Genomic DNA, 23,533 nt, shown 5'->3' with positions numbered 1-23,533 from the left:
GAAGAGGAGGGGAAGGGAGGATGGAGAGGAGCAAATGAGACATAAGAGGAGTAGAAAGAGTTGAGTGAGGATGAGGAAGGAAGAGATGAGGAAGAAAAGGAGAAGAAACGATGAAGAGAAGAGACAAAAAAAAGATATTTAGAGAATTCGCACACACACTTGTAAAAAACAAAACAAAACAAAAAAACACACCTAAACATACATGATGAATGTAGTGAGTGTGTTTAATAAAGGGCACACACACACACACACACACACACACACACACACACACACACACACACACACACACACACACACACACACACACACACACACACACACACACACACACACTCAGTGACACAGGACACGCACACGCCGAGTCACACAGGAAACTTGACTCTAAAGCCGGTGGGCTTTCTTCTTTCCCCCACAAGGGCTCAGTTATCTCAGAGTCCAGAACGGTTTCACCAGAAACAGATTTCCTGACTTCTCCAACTATTTCATCATCTCATACAAAGAGATGTGTGTGTGTGTGTGTGTGTGTGTGTGTGTGTGTGTGTGTGTGTGTGTGTGTGTGTGTGTGTGTGTGTGTTAAGAGTGAGGGAGACAAAAAAGAAGAAGAAAAAAGAAACAGTGTTTTTGGAAAACGGGTTGAGAGGGCAAGAGGAAGATTTTAGAGATCTGGACAATCAGTGTGTGTGTGTGTGTGTGTGTGTGTGTGTGTGTGTGTGTGTGTGTGTGAGAGAGAGAGATGAATGAACACACACAGAGCCGAGGTGGGCGAGATGTCAGATGTTCAGCACACACACACTAACCAACAAACAACAACATAAAATAGACACACACACACACACACACACACATACACACACACAAATAAATAAAAAGAAATTGCCGTTGATGGAAGTCATCAACGGCTGAAACGTGGCGAAGCTGAAGCGGGCGAAGTCGTAATCTGTGGCGGCGCAGCGGCGCTCACACAATGCAATCAAAGCCTAACTGGGGGCAAATCCGTCGGAAAAACAAAGGAAATCTGCCACGAGAGAATAAAACAAACAAAAAAAAAAACTTTTGATTGAGACATTTAGTTTGAGGCACGATCCACGCTCGGCGGGGGAGGGAGGGTGGGGTGGGAGGTGGTTACTTTTGCAGATAGCGTGCACGACAAACACGTTTTATTTTATTTTTATCCCCCCGGAGCCGAAGATGCGTGTCGAGTGTGTGTCTGCAGGTGTGTGTTGTTAAATGCGTAAGTTTCGCGTCAAAGTGAAATATATACTTGTAGCGACTGCCGACAAACCTGCCGGCTAATTAGCATTTATTTCCCAGCATGCAAAATGTGTTTAAAATGAAGTAGAAAGGGTAATTATGGAACCACATTGTTTTATATTTATATGTTATCTCACATGCTGCTAAAAAAAAAAACATAATTTTAATCCTAAATTCATCTATTGATTTGATAGTTTTTATACTTTTTTTTTTAACTGATTGATAGGGGGCTGTATCTCAGATGATTGGACTGCTGGTTAACTTCGGCCCGGCGAAAAGGCGGCCCGGTGCCATCCCCTCCCAAAAAAGTCAAGATAAGCAAATAAGCCTCATTAAAGCAAAAATATTTTATTTTGAAGGAGTTGCAGGAAGTCCTTCATATTTGTGACTGATCAGAAATCTGTTTTGGAAAACAGAAAAAAACAACTCTCAGTTTGTTGATGTTTGACAGTAAAAGCAGCGATGAACCCCGAAGGGGCTGCACAAATTCATCTAACAAGCAAAGTGACTTCCTCATTAAGACTAAATGAGTTGTTAAAGGACGGTTCGCCACCAGAGACCAAAAACCCTGCCAAATTAGACCAAGATTAAAAATCTTAAACCTTAATTTGAGACTTGAAAAAGCTTCTCTTGCTTAAAAAAAAAAAAAAAACAGAAATGGGTGTTTTGAGTTTCTAAAAAAAAAACCCCCGTACATTTATCTGCATATTGAGAGTTTCTGAAATTAAATACAGCCACTTATAACATCGTGCTTTTTTTTTTTTTTTTTTTAAAGTCCATTTGAGAGTGTGATGAGCCTCCTGATGTTTGTGGGTATTTGCTGCTGTTGGGAGTAATTACACCTCATGTTGTGTGAAGCTATATTTTGAAAACCATCTGATTTGCTTTAAAGCGGCCGCTTCTGAGCACAACCAGCAGGGGGCGACATAATGGCTCCGTTTCTCTGCGGGCACCAAAATAGTCCCCCGAAGGGTGTTAAACACACCAAAAAAAACAAAAAAAAACACCCTGAAGATATTAATATCATTCAGGTAATGTTCTCCAACATTAGACGAGGATCTTCTGGTCGTAAGTGAGTTGTTACCGTTTTGTTTTTAATGGTCTCTGGGTTCAGATTTTTTTTGTGAAGCATCGATTCATCGCTGAAGCTATTTTGGGAGGCAGGTTTATAAAGCTGCAGACAGCCAGTGTCTCCCATGTTGCACGACTTTCAACATCTTAAGAAAAAAAATAAGCCTCACGAGGAGAGGTCTCTTACACGGAAATTGCTCCTTTCTGAAATGTTATTTTTCTCTTTTTTTTCTTGCTATTTTTTGACAAATCTCCTGCAAAAAAAAAAAAAAAAAAAATCCAGTCTTATAAGGGGTTAGGAAAAAATAAATAAAAAAACGCTCACGTCAGCACCCGCTGCAAAAAAAAAAAAAAGGCTTCGGGCGACGCCTCGACCTCATCTCACCGTCCAATCAGAGAGGGGAAAAAAGTTCCACTTCCTGCCTCTGACAGAAGTTATGGACTCGTGATCGACTTAACTGGGAGTTCAGTCAGCTGATAAAACCCGGAGCGCGCTCCCTGAAGCCAACTCTCCGAGACAACCGTGAAGAGAGCATTACAAAAAAAAAAAAATGCTTAGCTGCACACACACTCACGCAAAACTGAACTTATAAGCTCCGGTCCGTTTACCTTTGAAAATCAATCTCTCGTAGCTTTCACGGAGAGTTTATGTGCTCTGAACCTTCTCCATCTCGCTCATTTACCGCTCACGTAGCCTTTAAATGTCAGAGCGCGTTATCTTCCTCCGCTAATAGCAACGCTCCGATGGCTGCAGGAAGTCTGACGCGCCACGCCCGACTTCCTTCACGTCGGTTCAAACTTTTTGTCCCCGAATAAGTCGACATGCTTGAAAAACAAAAACCTCACTTCTTTGTCTCGCCTTAATATTTGAGGAACGTCAAAAAAAAAAAAAACCTCCATTTAAGTCTCTTGTCAAAATACTTAAATTTCAACACTGTAAAAAGTTTACCGAAAATTGCTGACTTGATTTTATGCTCATTTTTGGAGTTTGTACTAAAAACTGTATTTCACGCTTTTGCCGTGATACCTTGTTGGATAGAGATCAGTACAGGTTGGAGCTGCTGTAATAATAAACCTCAGCCTCCTGATTAATCCAGTCACACATCAATCTCTCTCTCTCTCTCTGTGTGTGTGTGTGTGTGTGTGTGTGTGTGTGTGTGTGTGTGTGTGTGTGTGTGTGTGTGTGTGTGTGTGTGTTCATGCAGGATGATGCGTTCGAGTGCTCCTCCGGTGTCATGCAAGCGGGGAAAAAAGGAAACCTCAATAAAACAAAACAATTGCGTCGAAGACGGCAGAGCGGCGAACGAGCGTTTTCTAAAGGGGGCGAACGACGTGAAGCACAAATCAACACAGATGCTGCCCCCCCCTCTCCTCCCCCTCTCCTCCTCCCCCTCTCCTCCTCCCCCCTCCTCCCCCCTCTCCTCCCCCCTCTCCTCCTCCCCCCCTCTCCTCACCCTCCTCCCCCCCTCTCCTCACCCCCTGACATTCAGCGTGTTTTTGCACGTGCACCTGAATGTCACGGCGTAATGAGAATGGATATGACATCGGCGGCCCTCCACCCCCACCCCCCTCCACCCCCGCCCCCCAACCCCTCCCTCTTACGAAACACGCACGACCTCCCTCCATCTAAGACAGCGGTGATGGAGGTGGGTGGAGGGGGTAGGGAGGTGGGGGAGCGGGGGGGGGGGGTTGCAACAGAGGCAAGAGACAATAACCAAACAGTGTTTACCAGACCTCCTCGTTCCTCCTCGTTCCTCCTCGTTCGGACCAGAAGTAATTACTTTTAAATTGCAAAATAAAAACCTGACGAACATTTTAACGAACGGACGCGTTTCGCCCGGCGGAACGACGGCTCGTTTTCAAATGGAAATGAAAGTAATTGTGCCGTTGTCCAACTGCAGTGTCATTGTGTTATGGTTTAAGGCCTTTTTGGGGCGGGAGGGGAGGGGGGGGGGTTTGTTTACCCGGCACCGTTGTGGCGGACTGCCGCCACAGAGCGAAGATAATTCGAGCTTAATACCAAACGCTGTCGGAGGAGAGAGAAACCACACGACTCAGCGACGCTGTGACGGACGGACGGACGGACGGAGCGTGTTTTTTCGTGTCGTGGGTCACAGTACATCAATAGCAGCCGTGATTATCATGATCAGCTGTAATGAGGAGGCCACGCGGGGTGAACGCCGCTCGCTTTTTTCTTTCTTCGGGAGGGGGGGAGGGAGGGAGGGAGGGGGAGGGTTTGAATGCAGCCATGTTATTACCACTCTCTCTCTCTCTCTCTCTCTCTCTCTCTCGGTGACTCACACTCGCCATCTTACATCGTGTAATTCGCTCCCAAATCACAGTCCTGTCATCTCCGACTTGACAACGATGACAAGGGCGCCCTCGAAGAAGAAAAAACTGAGGGAAGGGAGGGGGTGGGTGGAGGGGTGGGGGGGGAGGGAGGGAGGGAGGGGTACAAAAGGAGCGGCGGCCGGGGTCGTGGTTGCAGATGATGAGGTCTCGGCGACGCCACCTGCCTACCGGGTCGAAGGTGCTGCTTGTTTGTTTGTGTGTCTGGAGACAAACTTTACTCCAGTTTGTGACCGAAAAATGAGGAAGACGAAGAAGACGAGTTCATCAGGAGGCAGAATGGAAGAAATGAAGACGTGACATCGTCTTTTGTCCCGACGCCGGCCGGAGGCGCCGCAATCAGGAGATTTGTGTTAGACGATTAACTTTCATACAAACAGTTGAGATTGACCGTTATCGTACTTTTGATTATAAAAGTTTTGTTTTTTTCCGTCCTCCCATCTCCTCAGACGCTCGGCGCCACCTTCTGGCCGCTCGACGCACACTGTGGCTTCTCCACCAGTTGAAATTGAAAAGCTGAAGGCGAACGTTAAGATGTTAAAACTCTCTGAGGCGTCATTTCGAGATACGAGATACAATAAACTAACATCCCCCGATTAGCTCTCTCATCTACTTCATCATTCATTTGTCGGATTACTTTTTGCAGCGTGCGGCTCGCGTTTAAACGCCTGTTTGTTCCAATGAAAAGCTTTTTTATTTTATTTATTTTTTATTCCTGCATCGTGTGCAAAAACAACAACAACAACAACAAAAAAATCAATCAAAAGCACAAGTTTTTTTGTCTCGTGTGAAAAATATATAATTCAGGTACAAATTTATCACGCGGCTCTCGAACGTGTGTCGGCTGCTTTCGGCCTTTTTTTTTTGTTTTTGCATCTTTGAGGATGGAGTCGGACATGTGACTGAAGTGCATGTAGAAAAAAAAAAAAAACAGAGAGAGAGAGGAAGAGGAAGAGGAAGAGGAAGAGGAAGAGTTGAGTTTTTACCGTACCTCCATAGTCTGAGACTGGTGCATGGCTTTGATTGCATTCTGTGCCATTGCTCTGGTGGAAAACGTGACAAACGCACATCCTGTAGGGAGGGAGGGGGGGGAGGGGGGGAGGATGGAGGGACAAGTGGAAGGGGGGAGGAGGAGGAGGAGGAGGAAGGAGGAGGAAGGAGGGGAGGAAGACAAGAAAGAACAAAAACAAGACAAAAGGGTTGGACACGTCGTTGTTATAAAAAAAAAACAAAAAAACAGAAACAAAATAAAGAAAACAGAGATTGATAACAGAGAACAGCTCACAGGGCGGACAACAGTGTTCTCGGTCGCTGTGGAAACAACGAGCACAGTGTCATGACAACATCCCTGACACCCCCCCCTCCCCCCTCCAACCCCCCCGACACCCGTCCAGGAATCAGAAAGGCAAAAAAAAAAAAAAAATCAAAAAAAATCATATCAATTCAAAAAACCCACAGACAGACGAAGAAGAAAAGAGACGAAGAAGAAAAGAGACGAAGAAGAAGAAGAGGAGGAGGAGGAAGAGAGGGAGGAGGAGGCGGGGTCGAACTTTCCCTCTGCTGATTTTTTATTTTTTTGCCAATCAGGATGAGTTCGGAGGTGTGTGTGTGTGTGTGTGTGTGTGTGTGTGTGTGTGTGTGTGTGTGTGTGTTATTAGGTGTTTCTGTGTGGCCGGTTAGGGAAGCGATTAGAGGGAGATAATGTGAGAAGTGCTTCAGCAACATCCCCGGGCTAATAATATGCTAACAAACTCCACCAAGCCGTGTTAGCGCAGCCAGGCCTGAACTGATTACACACACACACACACACACACACACACACACACACACACACACACACACACACACACACACACACACACACACACACACACACACACACACACACACACACGTTCAGGTTTCAGCCGGCTGACTCGTGGCCATCGGATATCGAGTCTGGTTGGCTGGACGGGGACGAAAAGGGCAGAAGGGGGAAAGTGTGAGGACGGATAACGCAGCAGAGAGACGGAGGACGGACGTGAGGACGAAGAGACGACATCGTCGTCCTCCTTCCACCTCCATGGAACGAGAATGAGAGTGACGGACGGTCAGTTTCTTTCTCCTGTTCACATCCCCGACAGTCACAGAAGGATCGTGTTGGTTTTATTCTAACTTTTATTTGGCCGCCTCGTTGTGAAAATGCAACTTTAAAAAATATATATATATTTGTTGGATGCTGAACAGAAATCAGCAGAAAACGCTTGTTTCACTTAAAAAACACGACTTCCTGATAAATGCAGATTCACGTTATTTCCGGACGGTTTGACGGTCGGCTTCACTTCGGGTTTTATTTTTTAACACGATTAAAGCGAAGCGTTGGACGTTCCTCACGTCATCAGATGATATTTCATTAATGTCTACAATGCATTAAACTTTAAAACCCACTTTCGAGAACTTTCCCTACGTTCAGTAAACTTGAGTTCATTTGTGCATTTCGACGACGGGGAATTACGACGACTAATGAATGAGGGATTATTTTCAGATGGACCTCCAGAAAACTAAGAAGAAGGAGTGACTTTAGCTAACAACACCGAGATAACTGATGGACACATTTTATTCACTTTGGATTTGATGAGAGAAGTTGAATGGGAGTCTATGGAGCCGGAGGCTTTTTGGAGCCGACCTCTAGTGGCACTCGCTGGTATTGCAGCTGAAGACACTTCTGGATCAGAACCATTTTTCAGACCTGAAGCTACGAACACTTTTATAAGCCGTCTGTTGCGTCAACAAATCGAGTTGTTTCTTTTCGTCGAGACGACTTGAAGGAATTCCCCAGTTTCCTGGAGAACGGCTACGACCAGAACTTTCCCGTGAGATTTTAGTAATCACAAAAAACGGTCGAGTTCCTGTTAAGATTTAAACTCTTCTTTAATCTTTTATTTATTTATTTTTTAAATCAAAATTGGCCCAATTTAAACTTTTTAGTATCAAAGTTCTGCCTTTTACGTTTGAAAATGAGTTTTGCAGCTTTGATTTCTCGAAAAAGGAGACTTCAAACCCAGCGATGTTTTTTTTTTTTTTTTCTTCTACATTTCTGACTTTAAAGTTTTGTAATTTGTGTATTTTATACGCCACCTCGTCTGCCTGCTTTGAAATAGTTTGACCTGTGAATCGTGTCGGGCGATTTAAACATGTTGGAGATCAGAAAAATACTTTAAAAACTGCGACTGAAGAACAAAATCTAATTTTAGTTCAGGTCTGAGGACTTTACACTGTAAAAAGTCACCAAACTCAACACTGGGTTTCTTTTTTTCTTTTTTATATTCCTGCAGGTCGTGTTGGCTTCAGCTCGGGACATAAAAAAAAACCCGCGTCCTCCTATTAAATGTAAATGACGACTGAGGCCACAGTATTAAAGTTTATCAGGCCGCTGCACTGAGAAGGACGAGCTGAAGGAGAATATAACTTTACAGTTTAAAGAATTACATTTAAACTGTTTTTATCATCCAGGCCGTCACATGATCGTTTAATCTAATTATAAGGGACCTTCCTGAGAGTTTATTCCCTTTTTATGTCAAATTAAAAATGAAATGGAGGGTCATCAGATTCTGCAGCTTTGACCCAGTAAACACTCCAACGTGTGCTTTTTTTTTTTTTTTTTTTTTTTACGTCTGTATGGAGGACATCCAGAGAGAAATAAAAAAAAATAAAAAAAAAAGGGGTCATTTTTTTCATCCGATTCAGGGGAACGTCTATTTTTCGACGGGCCACAATCTGTCATTCAACCGCTTGTTTTCCGGGAGCGCTGTGTTGCCCCAGAACGAGCGCCAGTTTTGGGTTCGACGCCTCCTTTCCAGACCGAGTCCTGATCGGGTTCCTGGACTTTTTTTTATTTCTCAAAGCTGCGGCGACATCATTGACTATCAGCGTGACGACGACTCGAAAAGAAAACGTTTTTTTAGCTTCTGAATAAATAAACAATCGATTCATTGATATCAAAAAAATACTTTCTGGCTGGTAGGTGCGTGTCTTTTTTAATTTTTTTTATTTGGTGGATGGGACGCAGTTCGAGCGCTAAAAATACCTTCCGGGCCGCATTCTGTCGTCGGCGGAGAACCAAACAGTCCTTTAATGAAAGTAGGGTAGCTCCCCAGGCCCGGCCATCCACTCGTGGTGTGATCCATATTTTATTAATAGCGGCGATGGCAGAGCGCTCCTCTGATTGATACTCCGCTTTAATAAGGGAAGCGAGGCAGCTCGGCTAGGTGGGAGCGCCGAGGCCTCCGGAGACTCACGGGCCACAGAAATCCTCCAAAGAACCTATTTATTTATCCGCAAATCTGGTTACTAGCCGGGACTAAACCGCGACTACCGGCCGGCTAAGTGGTTCCTATTAGTTCTTCGGGAATATTAAAAAAAAAAAAACCCACGAGGATTCGGCCGTTCGCGTGTGAAATATTCATGAGGACAAAAGAGAAGGAAGGATGGAAGAAGGAGGGACGACAAACTGATGCGAGCAGAGGATTTCTAGGACAGCCGATGGGGAGAGGAGGAGGAGGAGGGTGGTGGTGGTGGTGGTGGCTGTTTGAAGGTAGAAGAAGCAAAGGAGCATGGGAGTTGGAGGAGTTTCTTTGATAGGGGAGGGAGGGGTGGAGGGGGGGGGGGCGACCTTTGAGGAGAAAAGAGAGAGAAAGGAAGGAGAAGAAAACAAAAAAAGAGGCAACGAGACCCGAGAAAACATCCATAACGTCCGACAAGCACAGAAAATAAATATATACATGTGATGACCGACAGAACCTGCGTGACGATGACAGCGAGGAGGAGGAGGAGGAGGAGGAGGAGGAAGAGGAGGACAGAGATTTTGAAAAGGAAAAAAAAAAAGCCCCTCCAACTCCTCAGCACATATAAACCACAAAGGGGATGGAGGAGGGGAGGGGGGGGGAGTTATGTATATTGGTTATTAATAAAAGAACAGATATGAGACGGTTGGTTTACGGATGTTAAACTTAGGAGGCCAAATTGTGAATTTTTCAAGTTGTTATTTTCTTCAGCAACTCGAACAGCGACGTCACCCGTCGGTTTGCGAACGTTACGAATCCTCCGGTTCAGGTTCTGTACGATTCTTTTGCCAGTTCGGAGCGGTTTGGAAACAGGAAGTGACCATATTTGGACGAGCTGAGTAGGAGGAGCGAGCTGGTGGATCTGACTCGATCTGATCGAAAACCCGACGATACTACGTCCCGCCCACCGATTGCTGTAACCTGACTGCACCACAGGCCTGTCAATCAAACAGACACGCCCCCAAAAAACAGGTCTTCTTGAATCTTCTTTTCTAATGAATGAGGGATTATTTTCAGATGGACCTCCAGAAAACTAAGAAGAAGGAGTGACTTTAGCTAACAACACCGAGATAACTGATGGACACATTTTATTCACTTTGGATTTGATGAGAGAAGTTGAATGGGAGTCTATGGAGCCGGAGGCTTTTTGGAGCCGACCTCTAGTGGCACTCGCTGGTATTGCAGCTTCAAGGTGCTTCCGCCTCATTTGTCAGACCCGGAAGCTCCGAACGCTTTTATAAACGGTCCGTAGCGTCAAAACAAATCGAGTTCTTTTTCTCTTCGTTGAGACGACTTGAAGGAATTCACTTCGTTGGACTCGCTCGCTTGTCGTCCGGCGTGCAGGCGGCTCGGACTTTTCTCCAGAACCGAGTGGAACAACTTCGCGCCGGTATTATTTGCCGTCGTTGCTCTTTTGACTTTGGAGCGAACCCCCCCGCCGAGTCTCAGACCGGACAAATCAGAGCTCGGTTTCCTCCCCTACCGAGAGGAGGAGAACACTTCCTGAGAGGTTTCAGGTAATCACGATGATTTCTGCGCCGACCGAAACGTGTTTGTAGCGCTGAGTCACACTTTTCTTTACCCGTTCATTTTATCGGACATCTTTTTTATTTACGTCGAACTCGAGCGATTTAAACGTTTTATTATCAAAGTTCTGCTTTTTACATTAGAAAAAACTAGTTGTTTTTTTTGCAGGTTTGTTTTGATTCTACAAAACTTGACTTTCACATCAGATGCAGCCGTATTATTTGTCGTCGGCATAGTTTGTGATTTGTGTATTTTTATACATCACCTTGTCGAACCCAAAGACTGACGGAAGAAAACGCTAACGAATTCTTCCAAGTTTGTTTGGTTTTGTTTCTTCTCGAGTAAATAAAGGAGAGAAAAAAAAAAAGCTGCCGACTCGGCTTTTTTTTTTTTCCAGTAGGTTTTGGTGTTGCCGAACCTCACGATGGGAGTAAAGGAGCGGCTGACGGTGAGGTTAAACCGGAGCGGCGGGGAAGGTGGAGCATATGAGCGGAGGTGAGGAGGTCAGAGGAGGAGGAGGAGGAGGAGGAGGAGGAGGGGGGTGATCATTGCCCGAGGCTGAGAAAGCGAGAAGGGGGAGAAAAAAAAAGAAAAAAGGGGGGGTGTGGGGGGAGGGGAGGGGGAGGGGAGGGGAGAGAGAAGAGATATATAGAGCGAAAAAGGAGAAGCATGTATTCACAGTGTTCAGGACGGCCTCCGGGGGGCGCTGCGGCTCATCTGCATTCACTTCTTAACGCGACTCTTTAAGGACCTCGAGGGGAAATCTGGAGCGATTTATTTAGTTGTTTTAAAGAAGCAGCTGGTTTTTATTATTCTTTGATCTCTTCCTGTGATTTTTTTTTTTTTGGGGGGTTTCTCGCTTCATTACTATCATCGATATGTTTTTCTAGTTTTTCGTGGCTATTGAGCCCAAACAAGACGTGGGACAGATTTCCACAGACAACTTCTTCTCGCCGGTGTCTCGATCCGTTATGTGCAGGTACGAATTCAACATCTTTTACGTCATTTCCGCGCGGGATATTTTTCTTTTGACGTGAGATTAAACTTTTTTTTCTCATATATGCAAAACCCTCCCGACAGTATCCAGAGAGCTAAAAAAAAAATAATAATAAAGCAAAAGAAAGTTAGCCTTTTTAGCTTCCATGTGTTATCACAGTTAATTTTCGTATTGATCATTTTCAACAACTCTTTTGTAAATCGATCTCGTCGCGTAAGAAATAAATCATGTTTGTTTGTTTGTTTTTGTGCGACAACCTTTCTTACATTTGTATGAAATGACGATTGTTTTGCTTTCGTGTTCAATATTTTGTCGGCCGTAAAGAGTTTAAATGCTGTAACATGTTTATATCTGCTGTACAAATCAGGCAGTTAAACTTCTTCCACTTCCAACTGTAGATCATCGATTTCATTCGGGCGACTTTTTGTTTGTTTTGTTTTTTTAACGTTTTCCTGCTGAAGATAATCACCGCAGTTTGAAAGCAAACAGCTGACAGCTCCGGAGAAACTTCAGGTGCAAATGAGCTGCCAGCAAAAAAAAGAACAAAAAAAAACACTTTAAAGGAAGTAAATAACAACGAAGCGGTTGGATTTGTGTTCTTAAAGTCAGATTTTTAAAGATATGTATTTAATAAAAAATACGATCTTATTTATTATCTCGTTGTTTTTAAATCCTATTTTGATTTTGCTTCCAACCAGCCGACTCTCAACGCGGTCGTGAGGTTAAAAAAACGTCCCCCGAGGATTTGGAGTCGTTACATAAGTCGATGCAGAGACGCCGACGCCGGAGGCCGTCGTCGAGGCTTTGGATATTCACATGAGGAGCATCGAGTGTGTTCACGGCAGGTGAGTCGGAGCGACAGGTACCTCTGCTGAGCCCGTCGGGCCCTCGGAGGATCCGGCACTCCTCGATCTGTCCGAACGCCGAGAACATGACCCGGATGTCGTTCTCGTTGCACTTCTTCGACACCATGCCGATGAACAGCTTCCTGTCTTCCACCGCTGCAGGAAGTACAGAAGAAGAGAGTGAGTGGAAGGGGGAGAGGAGGCGGGGGGGGGGGGGGGGCAGATTTACAGGTTTAATGTTTAAGTGTTTTTAATGACCAAGATTTTCTCTTCGTTTACTTTATACAAGCGATTTATTGAGCAGGAAAGAACAATAAATAAACAAAAAAAAGAAAAAAAGAAACATCATTCACATGAGAATACAAGCGTCAAGTAAAAAATTCTGTCCGTCACCATCTTGCCAGGTCGGAGCTGGTTTGGAAACAGGAAGTGACCATATTTGGACGAGCTGAGAAGGAGGAGCGAGCGGGGGGCTCTGACTCAATCTGATCGGAAACCATGACGATACTACGTCCCGCCCACCGATAGCTGTAACCTGACTGCACCACAGGCCTGTCAATCAAACAGACACGCCCCCAAAAAACAGGTCTTCTTGAATCTTCTTTTCTAATGAATGAGGGATTATTTTCAGATGGACCTCCAGAAAACTAATAAGAAGGAGTGACTTTAGCTAACAACACCGAGATAACTGATGGACACATTTTATTCACTTTGGATTTGATGAGAGAAGTTGAATGGGAGTCTATGGAGCCGGAGGCTTTTTGGAGCCGACCTCTAGTGGCGCTCGCTGGTACTGCAGCTGAAGACACTTCTGGATCAGAACCATTTTACAGACCTGAAGCTACGAACTCTTTTATATCCAGTCTGTGACTTACAAACACAGTGTTGTTTTGTATTTGTCCTCACTGGTGTTTTTTTTTTTCAATATGTTCGTTACTCTCTAAATTGGAACAAATCAAGTACGTAATACGATTTCCAAAGATTATGAATTTAGTTTTTGCTTAAATCCTTTTATATGCATTTACCGTTGTGTTTTATTTCACGGAAAAGTTCATCATTTTGTCTTTTTGTTTGTGTTTTTTTTTAAATATATATATTTCTACCAACCAGACGTCTAGAAAAAAAAAAATCTCTTGAGAAGAAAGAAAAGAAATAAAAAAAAAACATAAAATACGAGAAAAAGTGGGAAAAAAAAAATGGAACGAGACGAAACAAAACATGGCAATCAGCGTCGGCGGTGGAAAGAGGAGAGAAGACGGTGGGGGAGAGATGAAGACAGACAGAGTTCATGTATTTCATCATGCCATCTGCGAGGCTCTGATCAATGTCTCATTATCACTTCAACGCCGACCGCTCGCTGAGACTCTCCGGCTCGTCCTCTCTCACCCCCTCTTCCTCCTCCTCCTCCTCCTCCTCCTCCTCCTCCTCTTCCCTCCATCTTCTTCCTCCCTCATGGGTTCCCTTCTACTTTCTGCGTCGCTGACACAATCCCTCCTTCGCCGGTGCAATCTCGAGGAACGCAGGTAGTTTTCAGTGTGTGTGTGTGTGTGTGTGTGTGTGTGTGTGTGTGTGTGTGTGTGTGTGTGTGTGTGTGTGTGTGTGTGTGTGTGTGTGACACACACACACACACACACACACACACACACACACACACACACACACACACACACACACACACACACTGTTTTACCAGTGTGTGTGTGTGTGTGTTCCCCCCACATTCGATGTAATGCTAATCCAATTCATTTTTAATGAGGAAACTGTCAGCTCTTACCGCGAGGCGAAAGAGATAAGCGGTCTGTTGCACTCTGGGAAATCAATAGCACACTTGTTTATTTTGCTGTTTGAATTGTTTGTGTGTTTAAAAAAAGAAAAGAAACAAACAACCACCAAAAAAAAACAAAAAAACAAAAACGCCGGGACACGCTGCCAAGATAAGTGTTGTTTCAAAAAGCTTTAACTCCTTTGTACACAGAGTGTGTGTGTGTGTGTGTGTGTGTGTGTGTGTGTGTGTGTGTGTGTGTGTGTGTGTGTGTGTGTGTGTGTGTGTGTGTGTGTGTGTGTGTGCATCACTCCAGAGGAAGATTACCACAAGTCTAACAGCGATGTAATTAATTTACTCGGCGTCGATGGGAACAAAAAAAAAAAGAAAGAAAGAGAGGAGATATCGTTACAATTGAGTGTTTCTGTTTTTTCGGACGCGGCGCTCCGTCAGGCGGCGGGAGGACGGGGTGGGGTTGGGGGGGTGGGGGTGGGGGGGCTGTAGGGGTTAGTAGTGATAAGACTCGTAAAGCCGGCTCTGGGATGATCTGCAGTCAGCTTTGGAATAAATCGGAGCAGAATTGGCTTCGTGCTGAGTTTCCACACGTTAAGAGATGCCAAAAAAAACAAAAAACAAAAAAAAAGACTGCAGGAGATTTTAGCCAACGCGTTCTCTATGCCGCTACAACCGCTCCGTCTCCTCCGTCTCCTCCTCCTCCTCCGCCGACTGAATTCATAAAAAGCGCCGAGCGGGCCGTACGTCACCGGGTTTATTAAAGGTCGTTACCGCTAAGTGGATGGATATGTAAGCGTAGTGGGCTTCTTTTTATTAAGTTCCACCCTCATTTCTTCCTGACAGGTTATGTCTTATGAAGTCATATTTCGCCCTATTTGCAGCCAGGAACGGATGATAATGGCGTTTTATTGTCCCACCCCCCCACCCCACCCTCCTCACCATCCCCCGACAGAGTTCCCATCCTCTGTTGATGTGATGTGATGGTAAAGCTCAGGCTTTAAAAAAAACAAAACAACAACGTTCCAGCGGTTTTGAAGCACAAACGTGACATTACGCTAATTTCTGGTAGATTTTGTGTCGCAGCAAGAAGCTCACGAGCAAAAGAAAATGTCAACGAGTTGACCTGAAAGTTGAGTTTGAGTCTGTCACAAAAAGAAGTTATTAAACCTGGCCAGGTTTTTTTTTTTTTTTTTTTTTTTTTTTTTTTTTTTTTTAGGTGTAGTTCAGATTGGACACAAAAAGCATTCGATGCGGGTTTGAATCCACAGGAAGTGATTAAAAACAAAAACAAAGATGAGTCGGCTTTTAAGATAATTTCATAACTCGACACTGACATGTGAACTCGAGACCTGCAGTCGAATCTGCAGAAACAGGAAGGAAACTCTTGCGTGACCATCAAAGCTGTTGGAGAAAGAGCTTATATCCCCGAAAACGTTGTCACGGCAACGCGTGAAATAGACACGCCGGATCCGCGACAGGAAAGCGTGAGATAGTCACGCTTTTTGCGTCGCGTTACACCTACTGCACTCTTCGAGCCGTGTGAGTTACAGAGAATGAAAATTTGAGCTAAAACAACATGATTGGGGTTCAGAAACAAACAAAAACAAAAAAACACTGAAGAAAAACGGTGTCACTGTTAAACCTCGTCCTCCCGCCACCAAACCCCCCTTCCTGCCTCCTAATACCACCAAAAAGAAATGTCCTTCGTACTTGGTCTCAAAACCTCTGTGACAGGACCTCGGTCACATGACATTTACGTCTAAGTTTCACGCTTACAAAATGTGTAACTTTCACGCCTCGACGGCCCCAAAGCGTGTCTATTTCACATTTTGCTGCCGTGGACCGGCGTGTGTCACCGGGTCGGTGGACGGCTGCTTTTTATAGCTCTACATCTTCAGCGGTGAAACAAACGGGTCCGTCAAAGTATTCATAAATACACTAACACACAGTTGCCGTTGTGTGCGTTGTTTTTTTCGGGACTCTGCGACTTCCTCGGCTTCGTACCTCGTTAACAGTGAGGAAGAACGAGGAGGAAGAGGCTTTGGTAAAAAGGAAATAGATTCACACAACTGGATCTAAAAAGAGTTTCTAAAAAAAAAGAAAAAAGGGGCGGGGTGATGTGAGGACGGGGGGTGTGCGACAGTATGTGTGTAAAATGGATGCATTTAAAGTGTGTGTGTGTGTGCGTGTGTGTGTGTGTGTGTGTGTGTGTACGAGTGTGCAGCCGCAGGCGGGACAGACGCCGGTTCACCACGAGGCCAAAACGATTCAACTCCCGCTGACCTCCCTTCAGAAGCACCTCAATAATTCATCACGTATAAATTCATATATATATATATATATACATATATATATATATATCAGCATTTCCACGCTTTTTTTCTCTGCTCCTCTCTTCCAATCTTTCTACCTCTCCACCCCCTCCACCCCCCACCGCCCCCCCCCTCCTTCAGTCTGCTGCCCCGTCCCGAGCAAACACTCGAGATAACCATTACCAAGCAAATACAAAAAAAAGGGCTGTTGATGCACTATGTGTGTGTGTGTGTGTGTTTGTGTGTGTGTGTGTGTGTGTGTGTGTGTGTGTGTGTGTGTGTGTGTGTGTGTGTGTGTGTGTGTGTGTGTGTGTGTGTGTGTGTGTGTGTGTGTGTGTGTGTGTGTGTGTGTGTGTGTGTGTGTGTGTGTGGACTCACCATTAGATTTCTCGCTGTCTGCAGGCTTCATCTGAATAGGGTGGTGCATCTGAGGAGACAGAATAAAAACAAAAAACAAACTTTAAATACAATCCGACATGTTTGTGTCTCAGAACCGATAAAATCCAAATATACGATTTAAACGCACGACGAAGAGAAACGTGATCGCGAGCAGCTGAAACACTTCAGTCCAGAAGGTTTGTGCCTCCAAAAATAAACAAAAAACTATATGTATATGTTTGTATAGAAAAAGGAACAAAAGCACGTTCAAGAGCACGAAGAAGAAACCAGGACGAGATGAAGAGGAGATAAAGAAGAAGGAAGAGGAAGAAGAGGATGAAGAGGAGGAGCTCACAAAACAACAACCCGGAGACCGATACGAAAACGGAGGTTTACTTCGCTTCGCTTACTCCAAAACAATTGCGGTGATTATTTGTGGAGATAAAAGCTTCGTTTCGACAGAAACATGAAACATAAACCTTTCAGCGTTTCAGGGGGATATTTTGACTTCATATCTTCAAATCGCAGTTTTTGTTTTAGTTCCTCGGTCGGATTTTGCGACTCCATATATTTGACGGTGACATCTCGGTAACACCGCGATGCCTCGAGGACGAAACTGAAGTACTAATAAAGTAGAGAAAGTCAACAAACAGGGTTCGTCTGAGGTTCAGACCGGCTCGCTTGGAGACGACCAAACAAACGCTGGTGGCCGTTGTTTTAGACCCGAACCTGATCTCCAGCTGATCCTCGCTCGCCCTGATTTCGCCGCTCTCTCTTTATTTCCTTCCTCCTTCCTCATTCAGACGAGTCGGCAGGACGCAGATTGCATGTTTTATAACACCAGGTGTAAACGTGTCTCTGGGAGATAACTGGATCTCTGTTGACCGAGGAGCCGTTTAACGGAGCTGAATGATGGATGTGTTTCTTTTAAAGGCGGTGGGTCTTATTTTTTATTTTATTTTTTTTAATGGAAAAAAAAACAAAACAAGAAAACACTTCACAGATGAGAAGGCTTTGTCAACTCTCGACTTCAATCTCTCCTCCTCTGTTCCTCTGTCCCCCTTCTTCTGGTTTTTTTTATTTTTTTATTCCCTCCATCTCTCTTTCCTTTATGGGAGATTATGTGGCTGTTTGATCTGCCGAGAGACGAATGACAGTGATTCTCCAAATCTAGCTCGGTATCAATCACACTCAGAGTCAAATACCAGCTGGGAGAGAGTGTGTGTGTGTGTGTGTGTGTGTGTGTGTGTGTGTGTGTGTGTGTGTGTGTGTGTGTGTGTGTGTGTGTGTGTGTGTGTGTGTGTGTGTGTGTGTGTGTGTGCCCGTCTTACGCCCCTGGGCTCAGTCACGCTGTGACAGAAAGGCTTTGATCTTCCAATTCTATCACACACCTTTATCCCAACTCTCTCCCTCTTGCTCTCTTCCTTATCATCCTCACTCTCACTTCTTCTTCTCCCAGACCTGTCCCAGATGCACACACGCTATCTGTCTCTCTCTCTCTCTCTCTCTCACACACACACACACACACACACACACACACACACACACACACACACACACACACACACACACACACACACACACACACACACACACACACACACACACACACACACACACACACACACACACACACCGAGTCCGTTGACTAGTTCCAAAAGCTGCCTGATGGGGGCGACGAGGAGGAAATGACAGAAAGGAGGAACGAAGCAGGAAGAAAATTCAAGAGATGAAAAAGAAAGAAAGAAAGAAAGAAAGAAAGAAAGAAAGAAAGAAAGAAAGAAAGAAAGAAAGAAAGAAAGAAAGAAAGAAAGAAAGAAAGAAAGAAAGAAGAGTTTGGACCTAAAGACAAGGGTCTCTCCAGTAAAGCTTACTCGGATTGAACGCATAGTTGTTGCCGTGACAACAGACGATGCTTTAACTGCGTCAAAGAAGCTACAAATAAAAAAATTATAAAAAGCTGATTCACACAAAATCAGCAGGAAACTCTGGGACGCTTTCATCTCGGCTACGCAGTGAAGTTGACCGTAATTATTATATATTATCATTTCTCGAGTTATGGCTGAACACAGTTGACATTTGACCCCGTCAAAATCGAATCAGCTCATCCCCGAGTCCCAGTTTGTGCCACATTTGAGGAAACCCGCTGAAGAAATATCAAGAAAACGGGACGGACGAGCTGAAAAACATAACAGAGACACGAAGATAAAAAAGAAAAAAAGAAACAAGACACAGAAGGAGGGAAGCGGGTCACAGACACCGGACAGACAGGAATAGTCAGGAAGCCTTCAGGCTGGAGTCTCAGTATCACTAACACAAGGACAGATGCAGGGACGAGTGAGTGTGTGTGTGTGTGTGTGTGTGTGTGTGTGTGTGTGTGTGTGTGTGTGTGTGTGTGTGTGTGTGTGTGTGTGTGTGTGTGTGTGTGTGTGTGTGTGTGTGTGAAGAAGCGACATCAAAAGACAGAAAGTCGTGTCGAAGCAACAAAACCTGGAAGTCACATCAAGTCATATTTTTTTTTGTTAATCCATTTCAAAGTCTGTCCTCTGAAGGAGGAACAAAAAAAACAAAAGGCGTGACAGCATTCGGCGTGCTGCCGTCACTCACTCCGGAAAAACACACACACGTACACACACACACACACACACACACACACACACACACACACACACACACACACACACACACACACACACAGGTACAAAAAAAACCCCCAACAACAAAAAAAAAGTGTGTCTGGCTTTCAGGCGTGTCCTCCTCAGGTCTGTCTACCCAGAATGCCCGGCGGGGGCCGCCGGCGCCATCGACCGTGTTTGATCTCGGTGAGCTCCCGCCGAGCGCCCACAAAAGCACGAGACCCTCCTCCGCCGTATCCCACAATTCCACAGTTGCCGTTGCTTCTGGCGTGGCGGCGCAGCCTGCCGTTCATTACGCGCTCGGCGGGAGCTCAGACTCATAAAAAAATAAATAAAAGAGCTCAGAGAGACGAAAAAACTTCACCACGTTCAAAAAAATACAAAATAAAAAAGCACGTGTTGCAGCCGCGTCGGTATTTAGCTTCAATTAAGTCGAGACTTCCTGCGGACCTCTTTTCTTTTGGTAATTCTTTCATTGAAGTGGGTTTTTTTGTGCATATTAATTATTCACATCGTTTGCAGGTTAATTCCTCCCGCTGATCGTTTGATTGTTACGTAGCAAAAAAATAAATAAATAAATAAAATAAAGCTGGTCCGAGCTTTAAGGGGCTTTATTATCGGCTCGTAATGAATCCGCCGAGCACTCGAAAGCGTCGGAGTTTTGTTTTTTAATCAGTTTTCGGAAGCACTTGAATTGCCTTATTACGAACCGCGCAGTTCAAGTTCTGATTGACTGAGTCACAGCGCGGCGCTGTAACAAAAAAAAAAAAAAAGAATAAAAAATACATGACAGATGCACACCTTTGAAAAATCGATTAACATTTAATTTACATACTAATGCGCGAAACTGAAAAGTCAGCACTCACGCCGGCAATAATGAGTCGCCCGAGCGTTAAGAGGCGAGTTGATTGACAGCTAAACGAGCAAATCACAGCAACGCAGAGTTTAAGGTGAGCGTCCGGCCGGCCGATCCATTCTAGCTCCGAACCGACCTGTTTAGCTTCGATCTGAGCAGCAAACAATAGAAATGAATCAAAATAATAAAACACTGTAATATTCAGACTTTTCACAGCTGAATTTTCTCAAACAGCTTGAAATGATGGAGGTTCTGATCTTAAACATGCAAAAAGAAAATTCCCCCGATATTCCAGGACTTGGATCAAATTCTCTGTCTGGAAAAGAGTTTGTAAAAAAAAAAAAAAGGCTGCTGAACCCTGCGTATAATGAGTCTGCAAATATGAATCAATATTATTCTGATAAATTCTGTCCAGATGAATAATAATTTCAATCACTCTTCGCTGCCATAAATGCGCTGAGTCGGCGTCGATACGCCTCCGGACCGATCGGAGGATGTTTGCGTCCGTAGAAGTGGAACCAGAAGGTCTGCGTGACAGCGGAGGGATTTTATTTTTATGACCTTCCAGTTATAGGACGCTCGCTTTAATCACCCTTCACCTCCTGGCTGAGGCGAGGTGTCTATCCGTCGGACTAGCTGATGAAATGTCTCCCCCCCCCTCCCCCCTCTTCTTTCCCCTTTCGGCTTTTCTTATGATTATATCCTCGCCATGTGGAGACTCCTGGCCGGCGTTCAGCAGGCGGTCGGTGGACCTCAGGAAACACGACACTTCCTCAAACATTTAACCCGCCTGCTCTCGGGTTAGCGCCCCCCGACCCCCCTCCACCTCCCCCCGACCCCTCCCCACACTCCCCCCCTCGCCTGCCCCCCGACATCTTCCAGGAATGAGCACCCGGTGCTTTAAAAAAGGTCGGAGGTGGACTTGTCCCGCGACCAGAGGACAAACCCGAAGCTCACGCTGCGAGTAGAAGGAGTGTGTGTGTGTGTGTGTGTGTGTGTGTGTGTGTGTGTGTGTGTGTGTGTGTGTGTGTCTGCCAGCAGTTGGCATCTTCAAACCAAACAGCCAAAAGTGCACATGACCGAAGTGTGTGTGCCAGAAAAAAAACTGCGCGCACAAAAACACACACACACACACACACACACACACACACACACACACACACACACACACACACACACACACACACACACACACACACACACACACACACACACACACACACACACACACACAGCGAAGGTGACCACACCACACTCGTTCTCCTCCCCTCCTCTCTGAAGGTGTGACGGTGAGCTGCTGGGTCAAAGTCAGACAGATGGCCCTCACAGTTGGGATTCAATATCGGTGACCGAGACCATACGACTGGACACACACACACACACACACACACACACACACACACACACACACACACACACACACACACACACCTGAAAGTGTGTGCGTCTCATGCAAACACACCCACGAAGGCGTAGCAGCTCGCGGATGACCTCCAGACAGCGATCATCACCGATAACTCCGAAGACGATACTTCTGCCTCCATTTATTTATTCCTGCGGCGTCTCCCGGTTTAAATCAGCTGTTCGACGCACGTACGTGTAATTTGTGGATTAGAGGTTTTGTGTTTCTTTTGTGACTTTGCAAGTTGACAAAAACTACAATCGAGTTGCGTTTCCAGAGAGATAAATCAACGTTTTTAAGGCGACGCGTTCACAAACGCTCGAGTGAAATCGAAGGCGAATCTTTTCCACACAAAAATCTAAAACAGAGTTCAGGATTTTTAAGCCATAATCATATTTAGGTTTTGTCAGCTTTTAGTTTTTTTTTTCTCCTCGTGCCGTGCATGTTTTATTTACTGCGAGCTCCTTCGCTCGTGATCCGCCTCAAGGACACACTCGCGATGGGAAATCAACGTCCGTCTGATAGCGATGAACTTGAAGTGAGATTAATCGAGTCCTCTCGCACGCTGCGTTTTTTTCTACCTGAATTAAAGAGCGCTGCCGTTTGGAAGAGCGATCAAAGCTTTCAGAAAGATCCAGATGTGGGATGTCACGGCCTCATCTGTTTTGCAGTGTCTCAATTTCAGGAGCTTTTTCTTTTTTTTTTTTTTGGAGGAGGAGTTAATCGGTGGTGCGGTTTCCTTAAAGGTCAAAGATACACGAGCAGCAGATCTGAACTTCCTTTTCTTGATTTCAGTTTTTTCATGGGCTCAAAATTCCCCCACCTCTTCTTCTCGGGTGAATTGTGCGGCGAGTCTTCATCGCAGAGAGACGCAGCAGGTGTCCGGTGAAACGGCACGACTTCAGCTTTCCGACAATGTCGAAGCCTCGTCTGCGTGACGAAGCATCGCGGAGATAATCGACCTTAAAGTCGCATCAAATTTGATCGTCGTTGCACTCAGATCACACATGATCTCTTCCCAAATCATTTCCTGTCAATTTCATGTCAAATAAAGTCATAAAATGTCCATAAAAATTGTTTTTTGAAAAGATCAATAATTGGTCTGCTTCTAATAGAGATGATGCAAAAGTTGTCGTCAAAACATGTGCAAGATTTAACCGAACAAAACAATGACTTCTATCTTCCGTCGGGTACTAAGCATAATTTTTTTCAAATTGCTGAGTCATGCATTCTCCCACTAACGTGGTTCAGATGTTGCTTAATATCAAAAATGTCTAAGTATTATCAACTTATATGATGAAAGATCTAGATAACTTAGACAGTCCTGAAAAAAACAAACTATAGCATGAATGGTTCGATGCTATAATGACTGAGTTATGAGCTTAAAAGTGAAGGCAGTGAAATCACCCTGAATTCATAACGCTGATGTATTTTAGAACATATTCGCTATTTTATTTTTTATTTTCACTGACGAAAGTTTAAAAAGTTCAAAAGCACAACTTCTTCTCTTATTCACGTCCTTTTTGAATCAGCAGTAAAAATAAAAAAAATAAAAAAAACACCTGCTTTCCTGTGATGTTAAAAAGGTGTGAATAAAAAAGTAAACTTGAGACACACACACACACACACACACACACACACACACACACACACACACACACACACACACACACACACACACACACACACACACACACACACACACACACACACACGACACTTCAAAACGCACACCTGACAAAACAGCTTTTCGCAGATGAAGAGTGACTTTTTCTTCCTTTCGGCAAACAAACGACGATAAATCAAA

The 23,533-nt window shown here is 44.7% G+C and overlaps 1 protein-coding gene across 25 annotated transcripts in view; it reads right to left on the bottom strand.

Moving 5' to 3' along the window:
- Nucleotides 1–23,533, bottom strand: part of celf2 (cugbp, Elav-like family member 2) — a 175,168-nt gene that overhangs the window by 18,835 nt on the left and 132,800 nt on the right. For all 25 annotated transcript variants that reach the window (XM_069717743.1, XM_069717753.1, XM_069717733.1 and 22 more), the window contains 3 exons: nucleotides 16,833–16,881; nucleotides 12,387–12,521; nucleotides 5,666–5,745 (listed from right to left, as the gene is read on the bottom strand). In XM_069717743.1, coding sequence (XP_069573844.1) covers nucleotides 5,666–5,745; nucleotides 12,387–12,521; nucleotides 16,833–16,881 — 264 coding nt within the window. The remainder of the gene's footprint in view (nucleotides 1–5,665; nucleotides 5,746–12,386; nucleotides 12,522–16,832; nucleotides 16,882–23,533) is intronic.

This window comes from Brachyistius frenatus, unplaced genomic scaffold (genome assembly GCF_029030835.1).
Source record: "Brachyistius frenatus isolate BFR_SWC_R1_liver_20210118 unplaced genomic scaffold, ASM2903083v1 Contig_179, whole genome shotgun sequence".
NCBI lineage: Eukaryota > Metazoa > Chordata > Actinopteri > Embiotocidae > Brachyistius > Brachyistius frenatus.
This window is presented reverse-complemented; position numbering and strand designations above follow the sequence as displayed.